This window comes from Musa acuminata, unplaced genomic scaffold, assembly GCF_036884655.1.
Source record: "Musa acuminata AAA Group cultivar baxijiao unplaced genomic scaffold, Cavendish_Baxijiao_AAA HiC_scaffold_208, whole genome shotgun sequence".
NCBI classification, from domain to species: domain Eukaryota; kingdom Viridiplantae; phylum Streptophyta; class Magnoliopsida; order Zingiberales; family Musaceae; genus Musa; species Musa acuminata.
The window spans coordinates 12,501-33,543 of record NW_027020478.1 but is presented as its reverse complement, the minus strand read 5'-3'; the positions used below and the strand labels follow the sequence as shown (position 1 = coordinate 33,543).

General features: G+C 34.6%; 4 protein-coding genes and 2 non-coding genes across 6 annotated transcripts; 2 read left to right on the top strand and 4 right to left on the bottom strand.

Moving 5' to 3' along the window:
* Positions 1-1,419: 1,419 nt before the first annotated feature.
* Positions 1,420-6,305, bottom strand: LOC135656945 (cytochrome f). Its single transcript, XM_065175904.1, has one exon. It carries the CDS (start codon positions 4,061-4,063, stop codon positions 3,101-3,103), a length of 963 nt encoding a protein of 320 aa, XP_065031976.1. The 5' UTR covers positions 4,064-6,305; the 3' UTR covers positions 1,420-3,100.
* On the bottom strand, positions 4,957-8,987 carry LOC135656942 (acetyl-coenzyme A carboxylase carboxyl transferase subunit beta, chloroplastic-like). The gene has a single exon (XM_065175901.1). It carries the CDS (start codon positions 8,916-8,918, stop codon positions 7,095-7,097), a length of 1,824 nt encoding a protein of 607 aa, XP_065031973.1. The 5' UTR covers positions 8,919-8,987; the 3' UTR covers positions 4,957-7,094.
* A 593-nt stretch (positions 8,988-9,580) lies between these two features.
* LOC135656944 (ribulose bisphosphate carboxylase large chain) lies at positions 9,581-11,123 on the bottom strand. Its single transcript, XM_065175903.1, has one exon. The coding sequence runs from the start codon at positions 11,121-11,123 to the stop codon at positions 9,660-9,662; it is 1,464 nt and encodes a 487-aa protein (XP_065031975.1). The 3' UTR covers positions 9,581-9,659.
* An 828-nt stretch (positions 11,124-11,951) lies between these two features.
* On the top strand, positions 11,952-14,967 carry LOC135656943 (ATP synthase subunit beta, chloroplastic). Its single transcript, XM_065175902.1, has one exon. It carries the CDS (start codon positions 11,952-11,954, stop codon positions 13,446-13,448), a length of 1,497 nt encoding a protein of 498 aa, XP_065031974.1. The 3' UTR covers positions 13,449-14,967.
* A 3,957-nt stretch (positions 14,968-18,924) lies between these two features.
* Positions 18,925-18,997, bottom strand: TRNAF-GAA (transfer RNA phenylalanine (anticodon GAA)). The gene has a single exon. It is a non-coding gene; the product is annotated as a tRNA-Phe (tRNA).
* Positions 18,998-20,659: 1,662 nt separating this feature from the next.
* TRNAT-UGU (transfer RNA threonine (anticodon UGU)) lies at positions 20,660-20,732 on the top strand. Its single transcript has one exon. It is a non-coding gene; the product is annotated as a tRNA-Thr (tRNA).
* The last annotated feature ends 311 nt before the right edge of the window (positions 20,733-21,043 follow it).

Sequence of the window (21,043 nt, the reverse complement as noted above, 5' to 3'; positions counted from 1 at the left end):
TGGATTCATCAGTCATTATAGATAAGACTAACTAAGAGTGACATAGGTAGAAAAATTCGATTCATCTGCTGTGACATTGACCGATCCTATGATTCGGAATCAACAGATTCATTGTGGAATTTGTGAGTTGAATAAAGTATTTGTGAGTTGAATAAAGTAATAGTAAAAGTAAGTAAAATATAAAGTATAAGTAAAAGTAATAGTAATTAAGAACTGTGCCGTGTAACTTCATTCAAAACTTAAATTACTTATGGACTTATACTTAAATATTAAATAAAATATTAAATAAAATATAAGTAATTTAAGTAATTTTGGAATAAAAGAATTGGATTTGAAAATTCCATTTTAATCATTTCCTTTCTATTTCAATAGGATCTAATCCTTTTTGGAACGAACGGCCTGATACTATTTACCTTTTAATTTATTTTAACTCATTGGACTCAGTACAGTAATAGGTTGCTTAATTGCCCATAACATAATATTTCGAATGAAAAGAAAAAGGTGTCCCACGATCTATCGAAAAAAATAAAACCTTTACTCTATTTTTCATTTTTATATTTTTATTCTTTTTTTTCAGGTCCAACTCGATTCAAAGACGAACAACTTCCATTATCCTTTTAGATTCTATATTCTGTCTTTCCATATCATGGAGTTCCATACTTCTAGTTTGGTCAAGAAAGAACCTTTGTTTTGGATCTAATACAATAACGGTTGCATCACGAATATGGATTGTTCCAACTGGGTTCTGTTTCTTTCATGTTCTGTTTCTTTCACTAATATAGTATATACTATTGTATTTTGTATTACAGTATATTTTATTGTATTATACGACCAACCAATTACTTGAAATAAAAAGATTTGAACAAAAAAACTTTTAACCAAAAAATGGGTTTATTATAGATTTCGCATACATATAATTGAATTGTGTGAATATTATAATATGCTTCATAAATTATTAGAAACCATCGATTCACGCTTTTCCAAGATCTTTACTTTCTATTATGAATCCAATAATGGAAATCTTATAAGGAATTTGAGTAATTTTCTATTGATCTATTGAATAACATAGAGTTATGCATAGACAAGGAACAAAAAAAGAAGAAAAGAATTATGTAGCATTTCGGTACCGATCGAGACTGCGTTGCTGTGCCAGAGGAAGGATAGCTATACTGATTCGGTATACTTGAAATAAACCTTTGGTACAAAATTGACGATCTCACAAAGATGCAATATCAGTAGTTTTCCATTTACTGATCCCATCTTTCAAGGAATCGATTCCCTTTTTTGAATGTACAAAAATTTGTGGAGCTCAGAATGTCTGGAAGCACGGGAGAACGTTCTTTTGCTGATATTATTACCAGTATTCGATACTGGGTCATTCATAGCATTACTATACCTTCCCTATTCATTGCGGGTTGGTTATTCGTCAGTACGGGTTTAGCTTACGACGTGTTTGGAAGTCCTCGGCCAAACGAGTATTTCACAGAGAGCCGACAAGGTATTCCATTGATAACCGGCCGTTTTGATTCTTTGGAACAACTTGATGAATTTAGTAAATCCTTTTAGGAGGCCCCCAATGACCATAGATCGAACCTATCCAATTTTTACAGTGCGATGGTTGGCTGTTCACGGACTAGCTGTACCTACCGTTTCTTTTTTGGGGTCAATATCAGCAATGCAGTTCATCCAACGATAAACCTAATTTGAATTATAGAGCTATGACACAATCAAACCCGAATGAACAAAATGTTGAATTGAATCGTACCAGTCTATACTGGGGTTTATTACTCATTTTTGTACTTGCTGTTTTATTTTCCAATTATTTCTTCAATTGAAAGAAAGAAAGAGAATAGTAGGAATTCTCTTATCCCATTCGGAAAGATACCATCCTCATAATTATCCATGACTGTTTTTGTCTCTAGCACGACCATTTGAGAAAATGTGGAGGAAAGTAGGGGAAATGGCCGATACTACTGGAAGGATTCCTCTTTGGCTGGTTGGTACTGTAACTGGTATTCCTGTGATCGGTTTAATAGGTGTTTTCTTTTACGGTTCATATTCTGGGTTGGGTTCATCTCTCTAGTAATCGGATAAACCGGATTGTAGACATGAAAGAGTAAGAAAAGAACTCAACGGGACCTTACCCTCCTTTGTCTAATTAGAGCGATAAGGTCCCGTTGAGTTCTTTTCTTACTCTTATAGGAAGATTATGATCTATTCCATAACATACAAATTGGCCAGTCAACATAATCAAAATATTATATTCGTAGAAATGAAATGACAAAACGGATCCTTTGCTCTGATGTTTCAAACCACTCTATTCTTTTGTTTCTTAATAATGTTTTTGAAGAATTGAATCTATTGATTGATTCATAGTCTCTGTTCTTCCTTTCCTCCATAATATTAACTCTTATGAAGAAACAAGAAAAGAGTAATCAATGGATTTTCTGAATAATACAATATTATATAGATTTCTACGCATGAGACATCCTGCAAATAATTTCTATACTAAACTACTAATAGAACTTACTCTATAGAACTTACTCTATAAAACTCTATAATATAATTTGTTTGAATAATTTCTCTTGAATAATTTCTCTAAGTTAAAAGTTTAAGTTAATTGAAGAAGTTCTATTTGCTCAATCAATTATTCCCCTAATCCTTTCTCTCTTTTTGTTTGTCCACAACTTCCTATGAATCTAACCAAAAGAGTTCTGGTGGACCCGGAAAAGAAGGAATGGTAATCTTTGACGAACAGGAGAAAAAATCATTATTATTTCGATATAAGACGACACAAGAAAAAGGATTTTCCGCCCTTTTCTTGTGTCGAATAGAAGACTCGTAAGACTAGTAATCCCTCCTAAAAGGATTTCTTTCTTTCATTTTTCCCATCCTTGCTCTGTATTCTCTTTCTTTGTATGTCTATTGTCTATTACTAAGAATAGGATACAAGTAATGAATTCCAGACATCCCGCAAAACGAAAAAAAAGTATAAACAAAGCAACCAAAAAGGTTTACAGATTTTTTGATCATACATAATTGTATGGATCAAAAAAAATTCGGCGCTTTTTACCAACTTGATGTTAAGGAATCTCTGCACCTAGAAATTCATTTCGTACAATTGAACCTTTTCAAACTGTTTCTTTTTAAGAACCAAAAAAACTTGTGCCAAAATAACAGATGCCAAGAAGAACAAAAGACCTTGGACCCGTAATGGGTCTTGAAGCACTATTTCTGCATCTCCCTGACCAAAGCCTCCCACATTGGGATTGCTTGTTAATGGTTGATCAAGCTTGATGGATTCACCCTCTGAAACAAGAAGTTCTGGTCCTGGAGGTATAATATCAACCACTTGATGTCCATCCGATGCATCAACTATGGTTATTTCATATCCCCCTTTTTCTTTACGTACTATTCTGCTTACTATACCTGCTGATGTAGCATTATAGACTGTATTGTTACTTTTGCTACCATCAGGATAAATCTGACCCCTTCCTCTGTTCCCACCTACGTATATGGGATATTTTAAGAAGTGAACGTCTTTCTTCGTAGCAGGGTCGGGGGAAAGAATGGGAAAGACGATTTCACTATATTTCTGACCGGGAACAGGACCTATCACAATAATATTTCTTTTGTTGGGACGATAACTCTGAAAAGACAGATTTCCTATCTTTTCTTTCAACTCAGGAGAAATACGATCAAGGGGGGCTAATTCGAATCCGTCGGGTAAAATGAGAACAGCCCCCACATTCAAAGTCCCCTTTTTACCATTAGCAAGAACTTGTTTCAGTTGCTTATCATAAGGGATTCGAACAACTGCTTCAAATACAGTATCAGGAAGCACAGCTTGCGGAACTTCAATATCCACGGGTTTATTAGCTAAATGGCAATTGGCACATACAATTCGTCCCGTTGCTTCTCGCGGGTTTTCATAACCCTGCTGCGCAAAAATGGGATATGCATTTGAAATAGATGCCCGAGTTATTACATATATCATGATCGATACAGAAATGGATCGAGTCATCTCTTCCTTTACCCAAGAAAAAGTATTTTTATTTTGCATGTCCAATCATTGATCCCCGAATTTCTACAATAAATTAGATAGGTAGCTAGTATAGTTCCCTATACACGAGTCTGTCATTGTACTGGAATAATTGTACTGGAATATAGGACGAATACCTTGAACAGATAAAAGTATAAAGAATTAAGTCAAATTGAAAATACTTTCTTTATACACGAAGAAAGATTCTGATTTGATTGATATAATAAGATCAAATGAGTTCTTTATTCATTCATTGAATGATAAATTACTACAAGCGAAGGAGATACACGATTTAAAAAAAGGAAGATCCAATATTTCACAATTGTATCTAGAATAACTGGAAAAGTGGAAACAAGACCAGATATAATTTGATCGTTATGATCCAATCCAAAATCGTTGTAGACCGAACCAATCATTAGTTCCCAACCATGGGTCGAGTGAAATCCGATCCATAAATCAGTAACTAAAAGAATAGAAAAAGCTTTTATTGTGTCACTTAAGTTATAGAGGAATTCCTGAACCCAAGAATTAAGAATGACGAGTTCTTCATTACTCAGAATAAAATAACCACTTAGAATAGCGAAACAGATTATATTTGTCGAGAAATGCAAAATGATATGGAGATCATATTCATTGTGTGCTTTGACTAATTGTATTGTTTCCTTGTGTATTTCTATATGAAGTTTTTGTATATGCGTTTCCGGGTACTCCTTTATCATTTCGTCCAATAGGAATAGTTCTTCTAATTCTATGAATCTTTCCAGAACGTTTTTCTCTTGAATATGATTCAAAAAATTTTCGGATTGCCTGGTATTCCACCAATTAGTAACCCAAGGTTCCAGACATTTATTAAATGAGAAAGAGACCCACCAGGGCAAAAATACTATAGATGCGAGATATGGGAGGGAGGCCGATGCTTTCTTTTTTTTCATTTTTTTTTTTCTGTGAATTGAATTGTTAATGAACCTGCTTCATTCGTTGACTCTATCTGATCTGATATTTCTTTGAAGCACGAGTTGTATAACAAGGTATTGACCTATGGGTCTATTCCTTTCCTATTATTGTGTAATAATTTTATTTTTTTTTTGATTTAGAAGGAATATAGACATAGAATAAGAGTTCTTTTCGGATGAAAATGAGAAAAAAAGAAATAAATATTATTCCAGATATCTCAATTGGGCAAATTTGAACCAATTTTATTTTCATTTGTTCCTTTCGATGAATACTCGAAAACCCACTTGAAGTAACGAATCGAGTTTCGAGACGAAAAAACTCCCCCTGGATCAATTAATTCTTTCGAAATGTTTCACCGTCTAACCAGAAAAGGGTATCAATTCCAAATCTTGGGCCTAAAAAGATGAATTCTGTATTACGAAATACATGTTCGGATAGGTTTGATGAATTTATATCTATACTTATTAGATTAGATTCGTTAGTTAGATTAGACCTTTTTCTAGTATAAAAGAATGAAGAAACTTCAGTTGTATTAAAAGAGGAATTAGCAAGTTCCTTCCCCCATCTTGAGAAAATATTTATTCTTCATTTTATTCTTCACTTCAGTTCGTTTCAAAATACTTCAATTGGTACGCGCAAGAAATAGGCCAATTCGGCAGCTTTTTGTTCAATTTCTCGTGGAGTAAAATTCTCATCAGTACGAGTCAAGGGAATGGCTCCTTGGCCTCTGATTTCCATATAAAGGACACGACGAGTATAAAGACCCTCTTTAACCTCTATTCTGATTGATTGGATATCTCTCATAAAGAAGCGAAGGAAGATGCGACGATTTATTCCAGGAAATCCCCAGCGAAAAATACACACTATTCCTTCTTTTCTATCGAATCGGTCATAACCGCTACCTACATTCCACGAAATTGTGCACCACAAATACGAGCTAATGAATAGACCCGCGATCCCGTAGAAAGACATCACGATCCCTTGTGGAAAAAAAATGATTTGCTGAGATGTAAATACGGGTATCAAATTCCTACCAAGATAACTGGAAGTTCCAACCACTAAGAATCCTAGTGAACCTAAAAAAAGGATACAGGCCCAGCAAAAATTACTCGTTTTTCGAGACCCCGTTATAAGTTCTATCCATATATGTTCTGATCGCCAATTCATACTATACTAGATCCAGTGCATTCGATTGGAATTGAGCGAATAACCCAAATAAATTTGACTTTACCTTTCTTGATCCCGAAGTAACTTTCATCAACTAGCACTATTCTGATGTGAAACATTAGGAGAGTAATTGGTTAGATACATTGACTTTCTATTTAAAATATTCACTAATCCATTTTGAACCAGCTATATTCACATATACATGCATTTATGCAGATATCATATATCCGCATAACGATTCTTTCATTTGTGTGTTCGGAAAGAGCCACATATCATACCATATTACACGAGATAAATATCTGTATTATCATCCAGTGTTGAAATAAATTGATAAGATTCGGTCCCATTGGGTCTAGACAATCTTATTTTTTTGGACATGAAGAAATAAGGAAACCATTGCAATTGCCGGAAATACTAGGCCCACTAAAGGCACAAAAATAGAGGGTAAGTTGGGATCTGTCATAGAATAGGTGCCTCAATTTAATATTTCTATCTGTTTTAATATTTCTATCTATTAGAAAGATATCTTCTTATGATATATCTATTACTTATGATATATCTATTATAAGTAATATCAAGCCATTATTATATTATATCAAGCCATTATTATATTATAAATATATTATAAAAAATTATAATAAATATTATTTATTTATAATATTTATTTATAAGTAATAAGTAATATCAACTATAATTCTATATGATTAGATAGAAAATGACTAGATAGAAACTATATATTCTATATTCTAAAACTATATATTCTATATTCTAAAATATAATAAATAAAATATAATAAAATATAAAATAAAAATTATCCGAAACCTCTGTCTCTTATTACAAGGAGAACTTATGTCACCAAAGAAAACACCTGATTACGACGAATTAAATACTTGTTCGCTACAAATAAAATAACTGAATCTAGTGCTATACTTTACATTTTTGAACTTGGATTCAAGGGAAAGAAACCGTGGAGCTGAAATAACTCACCCAGAACACCTTTTAAAAGATTACGTGGTACTATTGGGTCGAATAAACCTTTATGGAATAAATACTCAGACACTTGTGAACCTTCAGGTATTACCTTTTTTAATGTTTGTTCAATTACTCTTTTACCCGCAAATGCAATGTAGGCGTTAGGTTCAGCAATAATGATATCCCCCAACATACCAAAACTGGCTGTTACTCCACCAGTTGTAGGAGATGTAAGAATTGATACATAGAATAACTTTTTATCTGATTGATAATTAGATGAAGCAGAAGATATTTTAGCCATTTGCATCAAGCTCAAACTTCCTTCTTGCATGCGTGCTCCTCCAGAAGCACACACAATAATGACAGGTAGAGATCGATTAGTAGCATACTCGATCAAACGAGTAATTTTCTCGCCTACTACGGATCCCATACTACCTCCCATAAACTGAAAATCCATAACGCCAATTGCTACGGGAATACCATTTATTTGACCTATGCCTGTTTGAATAGCATCAGCTAAACCTGTCCTTCTTTGATAAGAATCGATACGATCTCCATAAGGTTCCTCTTTTGAACGAAAATCAATGGGGTCTATAGATATCATATCTTTATCCAGAGGATCCCAAGTTCCGGGATCAATCGAAAGTTCAATTCTATCTGAACTACTCATTTTCAAATGATATCCACACTGTTCACAAATATTCATTTTTGACTTAAAAAATTTTTTATAATTTAATCCATAACAATTTTCGCATTGAACCCATAAATGTTTGTATTTTTGATTTATATTGAAATCATTGGATTCTACTTCTTCATGGAAGTCGGATTCTACTTCTTCATGGAATTCTACTTCTTCATGGAATTCTACTTCTTCATTGAAATCGGATTCCACTTCTTCATTGAAATCGGATTCCACTTCTTCATTGAAATCGGATTCCACTTCTTCATTGAAATCGGATTCCACTTCTTCATTGAAATCAGATTCTACTTCTTCATTGAAATCATTGGATTCTACTTCTTCGTGGAATTCTACTTCTTCATGGAAATCGGATTCTACTTCTTCATGGAAGTCGGATTCTACTTCTTCGTGGAATTCTACTTCTTCATGGAAATCGGATTCCACCTCTTCATGGAAATCATTGAAATTTTTTCTAGTTCTTTTACTAGACCTACCGCTCTCACTACTATTTCTATTTTCAGTACAAATGAAGTTATAAAAGTAACTGTCACTGTAATTGTTGGTACTACCCGAAATAGAACTATTAATACTGACTTCAAAACGAAGATAACTATCAATGCAACTATTAATGTGATTATTCCAACCAGATTGAGTATCATACATGTAATGATAATAGTAGTGATTCTTTTTCTTAGACCCCCTACTCAAATAACTAGAAAGTTTTTTTTCTAGTTCACTCAGAAAAGAACTATCATTGTCAACCTCAAAAATCTGATTTTCAATATCAAAATATACAGAGTAACTGTCACCATTACTATCCCTAACTAAAAAAGTGTCATCAGAGATCAAACTCCAAATATCCTTGATTTCAAATAAAGAATCAACATTAGTGAAACTATAATTACCACTATGATTCCAACTAGGAATCTTTTTCTTCGTATCGTTCTTCGTATCGTTTAGAATAGGTTGTTCACTTCTACTGGTATGTCCAATACCATCAAGACTATCCATTGATTTACTTAGCCCACACCTAGATTTACTTAGCCCACACCTATGTTCTAACTTCTCGTTAGACAACATCGAACGGAACCACCATTTTCCCATAGAGTCTTTCTACCCCCTATTTGATGAAATACAATACATTCGATGGATAATCATTTTACTTTCACTATTTGATTTCTTATCAGAATTAAGCATACGAATCTAATCCTAATCATTAGGATTGTTAATTAATAACGAGTAAGTATTGAAAGAACGAGTAAGTATTGAAAGAAATGATTCTCCTTTGTGGGAAGCCGAGGTATCACTTCAATATATATTGATAGAATCTTTTTATAAATTTTAAAATAGAAAGACACAGCTTTCTTCCATGTGATGTACAAATTCTCATCGAAAATAGAGATAGTTGTTTATTTCTATAAATAAAGAATAAAGAATTTGTTCTCGTATAATCAAATAATTAAGTTTCTATTTTAACATGGAACGAAAAAGACAATATATAGGATGGGTAAAGGAGCCTTTCCCTTGGCTTGATCTATGGCCTGAAACTAGGAGATATAAAAAAGTCCACCAATCCCAAGGATCCATAATTAATCCAATCCTATGGATCCAACAACAAACAATAGAAGTATTGAGTTGTTTAGTCTTCGATCTTATCTTGTATATATATAGGTAAGATCTGTACATCTGTACATATAAAAGATATATGCAAATACATAGTATAGAATGCTCATTCTTTTTTTTTTTATTCGGCAATCGGCCCAATCTTTTTTTTAGGAAAAGATTGGGCCGACTTTAATTGCAATCAATTAGGAGAACAAACAGGAATTACTGAATTATGCACACTTACTTTTTCTCTTTATCTAGCTTATCTACTGGTTCGAATTCGAATTTGATCTCTTTCCATACTTCACAAGCAGCGGCTAGTTCAGGGCTCCATTTGCTAGCTTCACGGATAATTTCATTACCTTCACGAGCAAGATCACGTCCCTCATTACGAGCTTGTACACACGCCTCTAAAGCCACCCTATTAGCTACTGCACCAGGTGCATTTCCCCAAGGGTGTCCTAAAGTTCCTCCGCCAAACTGTAGTACGGAATCATCCCCAAAGATTTCGGTCAGAGCAGGCATATGCCAAACATGAATACCCCCTGAAGCCACGGGCAGAACACCTGGCATAGAGACCCAATCTTGAGTGAAGAAAATACCGCGACTTCGGTCTTTTTCGATATAATCATCACGTAATAAATCAACGAAACCTAAAGTCATCTCACGTTCCCCTTCCAGTTTACCTACTACTGTACCGGCGTGAATATGATCTCCACCAGACATACGTAATGCTTTAGCTAGTACACGGAAATGCATACCATGATTTTTCTGTCTATCAATAACTGCATGCATTGCGCGATGGATGTGAAGAAGTAGGCCGTTGTCACGGCAATAATGAGCCAAGCTAGTATTTGCAGTGAATCCACCAGTTAAGTAGTCATGCATTACGATAGGAACTCCTAATTCTCTGGCACATATGGCCCTTTTCATCATTTCTTCACATGTACCCGCAGTAGCATTCAAGTAATGTCCTTTGATTTCACCTGTTTCGGCCTGCGCTTTAAAAAGTGCTTCGGTGCAAAATAAGAAACGATCTCTCCAACGCATAAATGGTTGTGAGTTTACGTTTTCATCATCTTTGGTAAAATCAAGTCCACCACGTAGACATTCATAAACCGCTCTACCGTAGTTTTTTGCAGATAATCCCAATTTTGGTTTAATAGTGCATCCCAATAGGGGACGACCATACTTGTTCAACTTATCTCTTTCAACCTGAATGCCGTGAGGCGGGCCTTGGAAAGTTTTGGAATAAGAAGTGGGAATTCGCAGATCCTCCAGACGTAGAGCTCGTAAGGCTTTGAAACCAAATACATTACCCACAATGGAAGTAAACATGTTAGTAACAGAACCTTCTTCAAAAAGGTCTAAAGGATAAGCTACATAAGCAATATATTGATTTTCCTCCCCAACAACGGCCTCGATGTGGTAGCATCGCCCTTTGTAACGATCAAGACTGGTAAGTCCATCAGTCCACACAGTTGTCCATGTACCAGTAGAAGATTCGGCAGCTACCGCAGCCCCTGCTTCTTCGGGCGGAACTCCAGGTTGAGGAGTTACTCGGAATGCTGCCAAGATATCAGTATCTTTGACTTCGTAGTCAGGAGTATAATAATTCAATTTGTAATCTTTAACACCAGCTTTAAATCCAACACTTGCTTTAGTCTCTGTTTGTGGTGACATAAGTCCCTCCCTACAACTCATGAATTAAGAATTCTCACAACGACAAGGTCTACTCGATATAGATTATGCATGAATGAAACCTTTGACAAAAATAAAAATAAAAAAAAAGAAAAAAAATATTCAACTAATATTATCAACTAATTTCAATGTTATGTTAAAATGAAATGGTTCATTATTAGACCATGTATTTGATTCATCAAATACATCATTATTGTATACTCCAAATACATCATTATTGTATACTCTTTGATATATATGGCGCAACCCAAACCCAATGTTTGTTTTGCAAGTTTACAATAAAATCAAATGGATCTCCTTCTTATTTTGAATCCAAATACTAAGAAAAATTCACTCTTGACAGTGATATATGTTGTATATGTAAATCCTAGATGTGAAAATAGGCATAATTCATCCTAAAAGGGTATAAAGAATAGATAGGCGGAAATCCAATATCTATTCAAAAAAAAAAAAGAACAATGGCCAATTAGATCGAAATAATGAATCATAAATGGAGTTCGGGTTCGAATTCTATAGATAATAGAATCTAATACGGATGGTTTTTCTATAATGATAGAGAAATGAAAGAGACTTACTCGTGATTTCATGTACTTAATATTTCTTTTGAAAAAAAGAAGGATTGGCTGAACTTGAAAATTGACTCATTGAATGAGTAATTGAATGAGTAAACGATTGAATCGTATTCGGTTGGGTGGTACCAACTAAATCAAGTGCTAACTCCCATTTATTTCTTATTGAATTAACCGATCAACTTGCTATCGGACATTTATTTTCGACTTGGCATGGCACTATTCAAAAAAACTTTCGACATACTTTACTTTAATTATAATTATGAGAATCAATCCTACCCCTTCTAGTCCTGCGGTTTCCACACTTGAAGAACAAAACCTAGGGCGTATCGCTCAAATTATTGGCCCAGTACTGGATGTTGTTTTTCCTCCGGGCAAGATGCCTAATATTTATAACGCTTTGGTAGTTAAGGGTCGAGATACTATTGGTCAGCAAATTAATGTGACTTGTGAGGTACAACAATTATTAGGAAATAATCGAGTTAGAGCTGTAGCTATGAGTGCTACAGATGGACTGATGAGAGGAATGGAAGTGATTGACACGGGAGCTCCTCTAAGCGTTCCAGTCGGTGGAGCTACCCTCGGACGAATTTTCAACGTTCTTGGGGAGCCTGTTGATAATTTAGGTCCTGTAGATACTAGCACAACATCTCCTATTCATAGACCTGCACCTGCCTTTATACAGTTAGAGACGAAATTATCAATCTTTGAAACAGGAATTAAAGTAGTGGATCTTTTAGCTCCTTATCGCCGTGGAGGAAAAATCGGACTATTTGGAGGAGCTGGAGTAGGTAAAACAGTACTCATCATGGAATTGATCAACAACATTGCCAAAGCTCATGGAGGCGTATCTGTATTTGGCGGAGTAGGCGAACGTACTCGTGAAGGAAATGATCTTTACATGGAAATGAAAGAATCCGGAGTAATTAATGAAAAAAATATTGCAGAATCAAAAGTAGCTCTAGTCTACGGTCAAATGAATGAACCGCCGGGAGCTCGTATGAGAGTTGGTTTGACTGCCCTAACTATGGCGGAATATTTCCGGGATGTTAATGAACAAGACGTACTTCTATTCATCGACAATATCTTTCGTTTCGTCCAAGCAGGATCAGAAGTATCCGCCTTATTGGGGAGAATGCCTTCTGCAGTGGGTTATCAACCTACCCTTAGTACAGAAATGGGTTCTTTGCAAGAAAGAATTACTTCTACCAAAGAGGGATCTATAACTTCGATCCAAGCCGTTTATGTACCTGCGGACGATTTGACCGACCCTGCTCCTGCCACGACATTTGCACATTTAGATGCTACTACCGTATTATCGAGAGGATTAGCTGCCAAAGGTATTTATCCAGCAGTGGATCCTTTAGATTCAACGTCAACTATGTTACAACCTCGGATCGTTGGCGAGGAACATTATGAAACTGCGCAAAGAGTTAAGCAAACTTCACAACGTTACAAAGAACTTCAGGACATTATAGCTATTCTTGGGTTGGACGAATTATCCGAAGAAGATCGTTTAACTGTAGCAAGAGCACGAAAAATCGAGCGTTTCTTATCACAACCCTTCTTCGTGGCAGAAGTATTTACTGGTTCTCCAGGAAAATATGTTGGTCTTGCAGAAACAATTAGGGGGTTTCAACTGATCCTTTCCGGAGAATTAGACAGTCTTCCCGAGCAGGCCTTTTATTTAGTAGGTAACATCGATGAAGCTACCGCGAAAGCTATGAACTTAGAAGAGGAGAGCAAATTGAAGAAATGACCTTAAATCTTTGTGTACTGACTCCTAATCGAATTATTTGGGACTCAGAAGTGAAAGAAATAATTTTATCTACTAATAGTGGCCAAATTGGCGTATTACCAAACCACGCCCCTATTGCCACGGCTGTAGATATAGGTCTTTTGAGAATACGCCTCAACAACGACCAATGGTTAACGGTGGCTCTGATGGGTGGTTTCGCTAGAATAGGTAATAATGAAATCACCATTTTAGGAAATGATGCGGAAATAAGTACTGACATTGATCCGCAAGAAGCTCAACAAGCTCTTGAAATAGCTGAAGCTAACTTGAGTAGAGCTGAGGGTAAGAGACAAGCAATTGAAGCGAATCTAGCTCTCAGACGAGCTAGGACACGAGTAGAGGCTGTCAATGTTATTTCCTACTAGTCAAGTCAATACATCAAAATAATAAAGAGAAGTTTTTAAAAAGTTCTTTATTATACACCACATGTTGATTCTGCCAATTGAACACAATCAAGTCTAATCTGATAAAACAAAAAAAGAAGATGGGGTAGAAAAACTTATTAGATATCATTTCATCGACTCCGGTATCTAATAAGTTCTACCTACTATTGGATTTGAACCAATGACTCCCGCCGTATGAAAGCAATACTCTAACCACTGAGTTAAGTAGGTCATTTATCACCACAAAAAGAACCCATCACTTCGGGGATTATAGGTGGAATATTATTTCTAAGCAATACTAATCTGTTCTGTTAAGCGTAAATAAATCTGTTCTGTTAAGCGTAAATAAAATAAATAGATCAGAGAGCTATGATGTGGATTATGGAATATCCATCTTGACAAGAAATTATCTATATGTTAAGATGTCTATGACAAGGGCTATAGCTCAGTTGGTAGAGCACCTCGTTTACACGCGCGCCAATGCTTTTCAAAGGAGCCTATTATGCAATGAACATAATTGATCGTATTGAGAAATCGATGTCTTACTCCATAGGTTCGAGGGAACAAGAGAACAATAGCCTGACAAATATTTGGTTCGGTCCGATTCAGGCGCGAATTCAGTTGCCAAATCAAATAGAACCCGCCATTGATTTGATAGTTGATAAGGTAAATACCCAGCCCATTCAATGCTAGGCATAATGAGTATAAGGGCCTCAAAATAACCTCTTTTCGTCCTATGAACTTTAAGGTGTATGAAGTCTCATATTCGACTGTTGCAGCGGAGCGATAGAGATTCCATTTAACTTAGGTTGATCTAGGCCGAAGGCAGACCTAAGTCAAGATAACCCTTCTTTGAAACACTTTGGTATTGCTCCTAGATCAGAATACAAATAATAAATCAGAGCACATGGAACCATCTCATTATCTTCCTCTAAAGAAAAAATATGGTGGACTAACTGATCTTTACATCAGTTGATGAAAGAGCCCAATGCAACAAAATGCATGTTGGGTCTTTGAAACAGTTCGAATCATTTCGATAATAATCAGTTTGATCTGTTTTACCGAGAAGGTCTACGGTTCGAGTCCGTATAGCCCTAATCCTAATATATTATATTTTTGTTTAGTATATAGTTTAGTGTTTAGTATATAGTTTAGTATGGTTTTCATTTCTATGGGACCAACCAAGTCTAATCCTAAGTCACATGGGTCTAGGACCTATTCTTTTCTTGGTCTTGGGTCTTGTCTTGTATTTGGAGAATCCCCCTAACTAATCACTAATCGTTTTTTGGCAGAACAAGAGCAACCTTATTGATTGATTCAGAGATAATGGAGAGATAACGAATTGGGCCTAAATATATTAACGTTTCTTCTTCTATATTCTATGAGTTGAGTGGGTTTGTGGATTTGATTTGGTCCGTCGAATCATTCGATAATGTGTGATTCTTTCTATTTGAAAATGTTATGTAAATCATTTATGATTCCGTCGATTATACTACTCCACTCTTTGCTATGTTTCATTGTCTAGTATAGGTTTGCTGTAAAACCTTTTTCTTGTAGCGAAATCTAACCCATTGCTTGGTCTTACCATTATATTATTAAGCGTTATTGCCGTAACAAAACAAACAAGTATTTTGGTTCATTCCAAATCGTAATCTTTGTTTAGTATTAGAGATTGGTCCGAAATAGAATGAATCTTTCATTCTAACTCTAATGAAATAACTCGATTCTTCTTATTTATTTCTGAGGAGGTGGGATAGTACAGGTTCCAAGTTTCCAATTTTTTGTATAGAAAGATATAAGTTGTTATATGTCACCTCTCAATTCAACGGATTGAATCAATTAAGAAAAATAGAAATGAAATCTAGGACAAGAAAAAGATAAAAAATCATTCGATGCATTAGATTATGTATTCATATTCGTATCAAATCAATAGAAGCAATGATCCTATACCCAGATTTTAATGAAAAAGGAATACTTCGAATAATATAGAATATGCTAGAAATCCCTAGACATTTTACCCCATATGACTATTGAAAAATTTAAGTTTTAAAAAAAGGAAATGAAATTATTATTATTTCATTATGTTGATTATATATAATCAACATAGTATTCTAATGAATATAGTATTCATAGTATTTAATTATAGGATATTTACTTTACTATTATAGGGTATTGATATTTATTATAGTTATAGGCATAGGAATAGTTATAGGCATAGGATATTTTAGTATTTTATTACCTTTTTCTAGAGGATAGAGAACCCAAGACAAAGTGAGAGAGTTTTGTTTGTGTAAGAGCATCCTATGTCTACACCATATCTAAATAGAATCGAAATCCAAAATGTAAGTGGGATTCCATTAGATGAATCTTTAAACAAAACATGCCCCACAGCAAACAAACTCTAAACTATGCAGTTTGATTTGATCAAAATCAATTCTTGTTTCGCCTAAGATAAGAAGTTATGGATGAATTGACAATTCCGATTCGAATCGAATAATTCAGCATATTCCACATTAATAGGAGTACATTTATGTTTCTGCTTCACGAATATGATATTTTCTGGGCATTTCTAATAATATCAAGCGTTATTCCTATCTTGGCATTTGTAATTTCCGGAGTTTTAGCCCCGGTTAGTGAAGGACCAGAGAAGCTCTCTAGTTATGAATCGGGTATAGAACCCATTGGGGATGCTTGGTTACAATTTCGAATCCGCTATTACATGTTTGCTCTAGTTTTTGTTGTTTTTGATGTTGAAACGGTCTTTCTTTATCCATGGGCAATGAGTTTCGATGTATTGGGTGTATCTGTATTTATCGAAGCTTTAATTTTTGTGCTTATCCCAATTGTTGGTTCAGTTTATGCATGGCGAAAAGGAGCATTGGAATGGTCTTAACTGAATATTCAGACAATCAAAATAAAAATGAAGGAAAAGATTACATTGAGACAGTTATGAATTTGATTGAGTTTCCCTTAGTTGACAAAACAATTACCAATTCAGTTATTTCAACTACATTGAATGATCTTTCGAATTGGTCAAGACTTTCCAGTTTATGGCCGCTTCTATACGGTACCAGTTGTTGTTTCATTGAATTTGCTTCATTAATAGGCTCGCGATTCGACTTTGATCGTTATGGATTGGTACCAAGATCGAGTCCTAGACAAGCAGACCTAATTTTAACAGCCGGCACAGTAACAATGAAAATGGCTCCTTCTTTAGTAAGATTATATGAGCAAATGCCTGAACCAAAATATGTCATTGCTATGGGAGCTTGTACTATTACAGGAGGGATGTTCAGTACTGATTCTTATAGTACTGTTCGTGGAGTCGATAAGCTAATTCCTGTCGATGTCTATTTGCCGGGCTGCCCACCTAAACCAGAGGCGGTTATAGATGCTATAACGAAACTTCGTAAGAAAATATCTCGAGAAATCTTTGAAGATAGAACTGTGTCTCAACAGGAAAATCGATGTTTTACTACCAATCACAAGTTTTGTGTTAGACGCAGTACTCATACTGGAAATTATGATCAAGAATTGCTCTATCAATCACCATCTACTTCAGAGATACCTTCTGAAACATTTTTCAAATCCAAAAGTTCAGTATCTCCCCATGAATTAGTGAATCAGACAAGGTAAGGTTCTTTTGTGCAGAATAAGAAAGAAAGGGTCAATCTTTAAAAATTTCATTGTAAATTGAAATACTCATACAAATACAAATGTGGGAGAGATCAAGAAGATGCAGCAGGATCGTTTATCTGATTGGTTAGTCAACCATGATTTAGTTCATAGATCTTTGGGCTTTGATTGCCGAGGAATAGAAACTTTACAAATAAAAACCGAGGATTGGGATTCCATTGCTGTCATTTCATATGTATATGGTTACAATTATTTACGCTCCCAGTGTGCCTATGATGTAGCACCAGGCGGATTTTTAGCCAGTGTGTATCATCTTACGAGAATACAGTATGGTATAGCTAAACCAGAAGAGGTATGCATAAAAGTATTTGCCCCAAGGAATAATCCTAGAATCCCGTCTGTTTTCTGGATTTGGAGAAGTGCTGATTTTCAAGAACGCGAATCTTATGATATGTTGGGAATCTCTTATGATAATCATCCACGCCTTAAACGTATTTTGATGCCGGAAAGTTGGATAGGTTGGCCCCTACGTAAGGACTATATTACCCCCAATTTCTATGAAATACAAGATGCTCATTAAATGATAAGAAATTAATGTTTACTTAATACGACTATGACACGATTCCAGATTTCTTTCAAGTGAAGGAATATTTTTACGTTCCGTTCTAGATGAAAGAAAGTAACCGGACTTTAATTCGTATTATGGATAACCTAAAAAAAACTTCATTTATATTCCAAAATTTGGAATAGATCATATCCATTTCGTATGAGCAGAAACAATGGGATGAATCAAAAGAGTTCTGCACTATGAACTTTGTACCGCGCACATAACTTACTTAGATGTAGATGGACCTCGGAAAGTAACGTAAGCAAGAGTGAAGAAATGGAATAAATGTCAAAAATATGAAATGAAGAAATGAAAAGGGATTGGATTTTATTTGTACTGTGTCTGAAGTGCATTCTGTCTATTGCTATCTTTTAACTCCTCTCGACTTTTAAGTTTTTTTTTACTTTTACTTATTTATTTTTATTTTGAATATAGATGAAGACTTAATATTCTTTTTGAATGAGAGAAAGCACAGTATGAAGAAACAAGAAAGAAAAAAGAGACGGGAGCATAATCTCACTTTGTTCTTTACCATAACCATCCATACATATATTTTTTACCAATCCCCCCAAGGGGAGGTATATATATATATACATCTAGATGAGTAAATATGTAACCAATCCCCCCAAGGGGAGGTATATATATATATATATATCTAGATGAGTAAATATGTAATAGATGAGTAAATATATGTAATAGATGAGTAAATATGTAACATCTAGATGAGTAAATACGTATCATGCTCTAGACTATTAACGCCCGATCTATCTCGATTAATTTGTATGAATATCTATCCGATACATTATTTACGTGTCAGGAACCAGATTTGAACTGGTGACACGAGGATTTTCAGTCCTCTGCTCTACCAACTGAGCTATCCCGACCATTTCCCGTGCATCATCCTAGTAGAGTACTTGTGTCTATGTTAATTAAAGGGACTAAAAAGTAGTAAAAAATTTGACAAGTAAGTGTAAGGATAATGATATGGACTGTGAATGATTCAATAATAGAGATTCTTTGCCCATATATGTTCATTTGTACAGGTTCTATCCAAATTGGGATAAGATCCAAGGATTTTAGTTCGGATCCGTTTGTGAAAGAGTAGAGTGAATGAGAAAGATAGTGAATTTTGTTTGAACTGAACCACTGATGAAAAAAAAGAAGAGGATAAATACTTAGGAAGTAAAATAGGCTTTTTATTGGGGATAGAGGGACTTGAACCCTCACGATTTAAAAAGTCGACGGATTTTCCTCTTACTATAAATTTCATTGTTGTCGGTATTGACATGTAGAATGGGACTCTCTCTTTATTCTCGTCCGATTAATCAGTTTTTCAAAAGATCTATCAAACTCTGGAATGAATGATTTCATAATTGAATATTCGATTCTTCCTTCAACTTCCATTGAAATGGATTCATAATAACTCTGAATTTTTCATATTATAATTATATATAATTATAATATAATAGATTCGGGTCATGATTAATCGTTTGATATGGCAGTATGTATACATACGTATTAGGTATATAGGACCATCTTTTCTGTAATTTTTATAGACGGATTCCTGCTACCAACAAAACGTAGTCAACTCCATTCGTTAGAACAGCTTCCATTGAGTCTCTGCACCTATCCTTTTAAATTCTAGTTTTATAAACCTTTGTTTTCTCAAAATAAGGATTTGGCTCAGGATTGCCCATTTTTAATTCCAGGGTTTCTCTGAATTTGGAAGTTACCACTTAGCAGGTTTCCATACTAAGGCTCAATCCAATCAAGTCCGTAGCGTCTACCGATTTCGCCATATCCCCTTTGATACCAAGACCTAGTTGGAATTCCAACTATCCTTTTCATTTATTTTGTTTGTTTGGACCCGTTGAATTCGTTAGATAATGATTTCTATATTGAAAAAGTGTATGCTGCTGTTTGATTTTTTTGGCTATCCCCCATCAGTTCATTTATATTGAATGAACCTTGTTTCAATCAGAAATGATTCTATCATTGATGTATCCGCAATTCAATATGGATAGATATATCCAACATATATATGTTTCTCCCTCCCTTTCATTTTTACAGTGCGATTTGGAATAGTGGAACGGTCGATATTCATTCTTCTTTTTTTTTGTCCTATCTCCTCCTTTTCCGAATCAAACCAGAGGAATGTCTCATTTTCATTTAGATTGTATCTTTATCCTTATCTTTTTTTTTATCTTAGGACCGATTCGCTATAGCTATAATTAACATAATATAAATATATAAAATATAAATATATAAATAAATACATTATGTTGTATATTATAGTTAGATATAGTTAGAATAGTCAGAAGAATAGTCAGAATTATTATTATAGTTAGTTATAGTATATAGTTTAGAAGTATACTATATAACTATATAGAACTATACTATACTATATAGTTATATAGTTATAGTATAGTTATATAGTTATAGTTCATAGTTAATATTAAACGAATAGCTAATAGATAAGATCAGCTAATAGCTAAAATCCGGTAGTTTCCTCAATTTCTATATACTATTTCTGTTATGTTATGTGAGCCCGCTTAGCTCAGAGGTTAGAGCATCGCATTTGTAATGCGATGGTCATCGGTTCGACTCCGATAGCCGGCTTTTTCTCTATCGATTTTTCCGTGATTGATAATCTCTCTCCTCCTTTTCCCATATGTTATGTCGTGGTAACTTGCAACCATGACCAAAAAATGTATTGGAACAATTAGATCTCTCTCTACCGAACAAATCATAAAACGGAGCTGCAACTTCCTATATATACAAAAAATCCGGATATTGATACAATTTATTTTATTCTACTTTGTAGTATTTCGGTAAATTTAGCTTTGCTTTGTTTATCCCTTAGTTCAGTCTTAATTTATAGTTCAGTTTTCATTTTTTTATTCTGAAAAAATGAAATTTCAATAAAATCC

What these genes read in the sequence shown, in the direction of transcription:
- LOC135656945 (XM_065175904.1), bottom strand. Translation starts at nt 4,063, where the DNA reads ATGCAAAATAAAAATACTTTTTCTTGGGTAAAGGAAGAGATGACTCGA.
- LOC135656942 (XM_065175901.1), bottom strand. Translation starts at nt 8,918, where the DNA reads ATGGGAAAATGGTGGTTCCGTTCGATGTTGTCTAACGAGAAGTTAGAA.
- LOC135656944 (XM_065175903.1), bottom strand. Translation starts at nt 11,123, where the DNA reads ATGAGTTGTAGGGAGGGACTTATGTCACCACAAACAGAGACTAAAGCA.
- LOC135656943 (XM_065175902.1), top strand. Translation starts at nt 11,952, where the DNA reads ATGAGAATCAATCCTACCCCTTCTAGTCCTGCGGTTTCCACACTTGAA.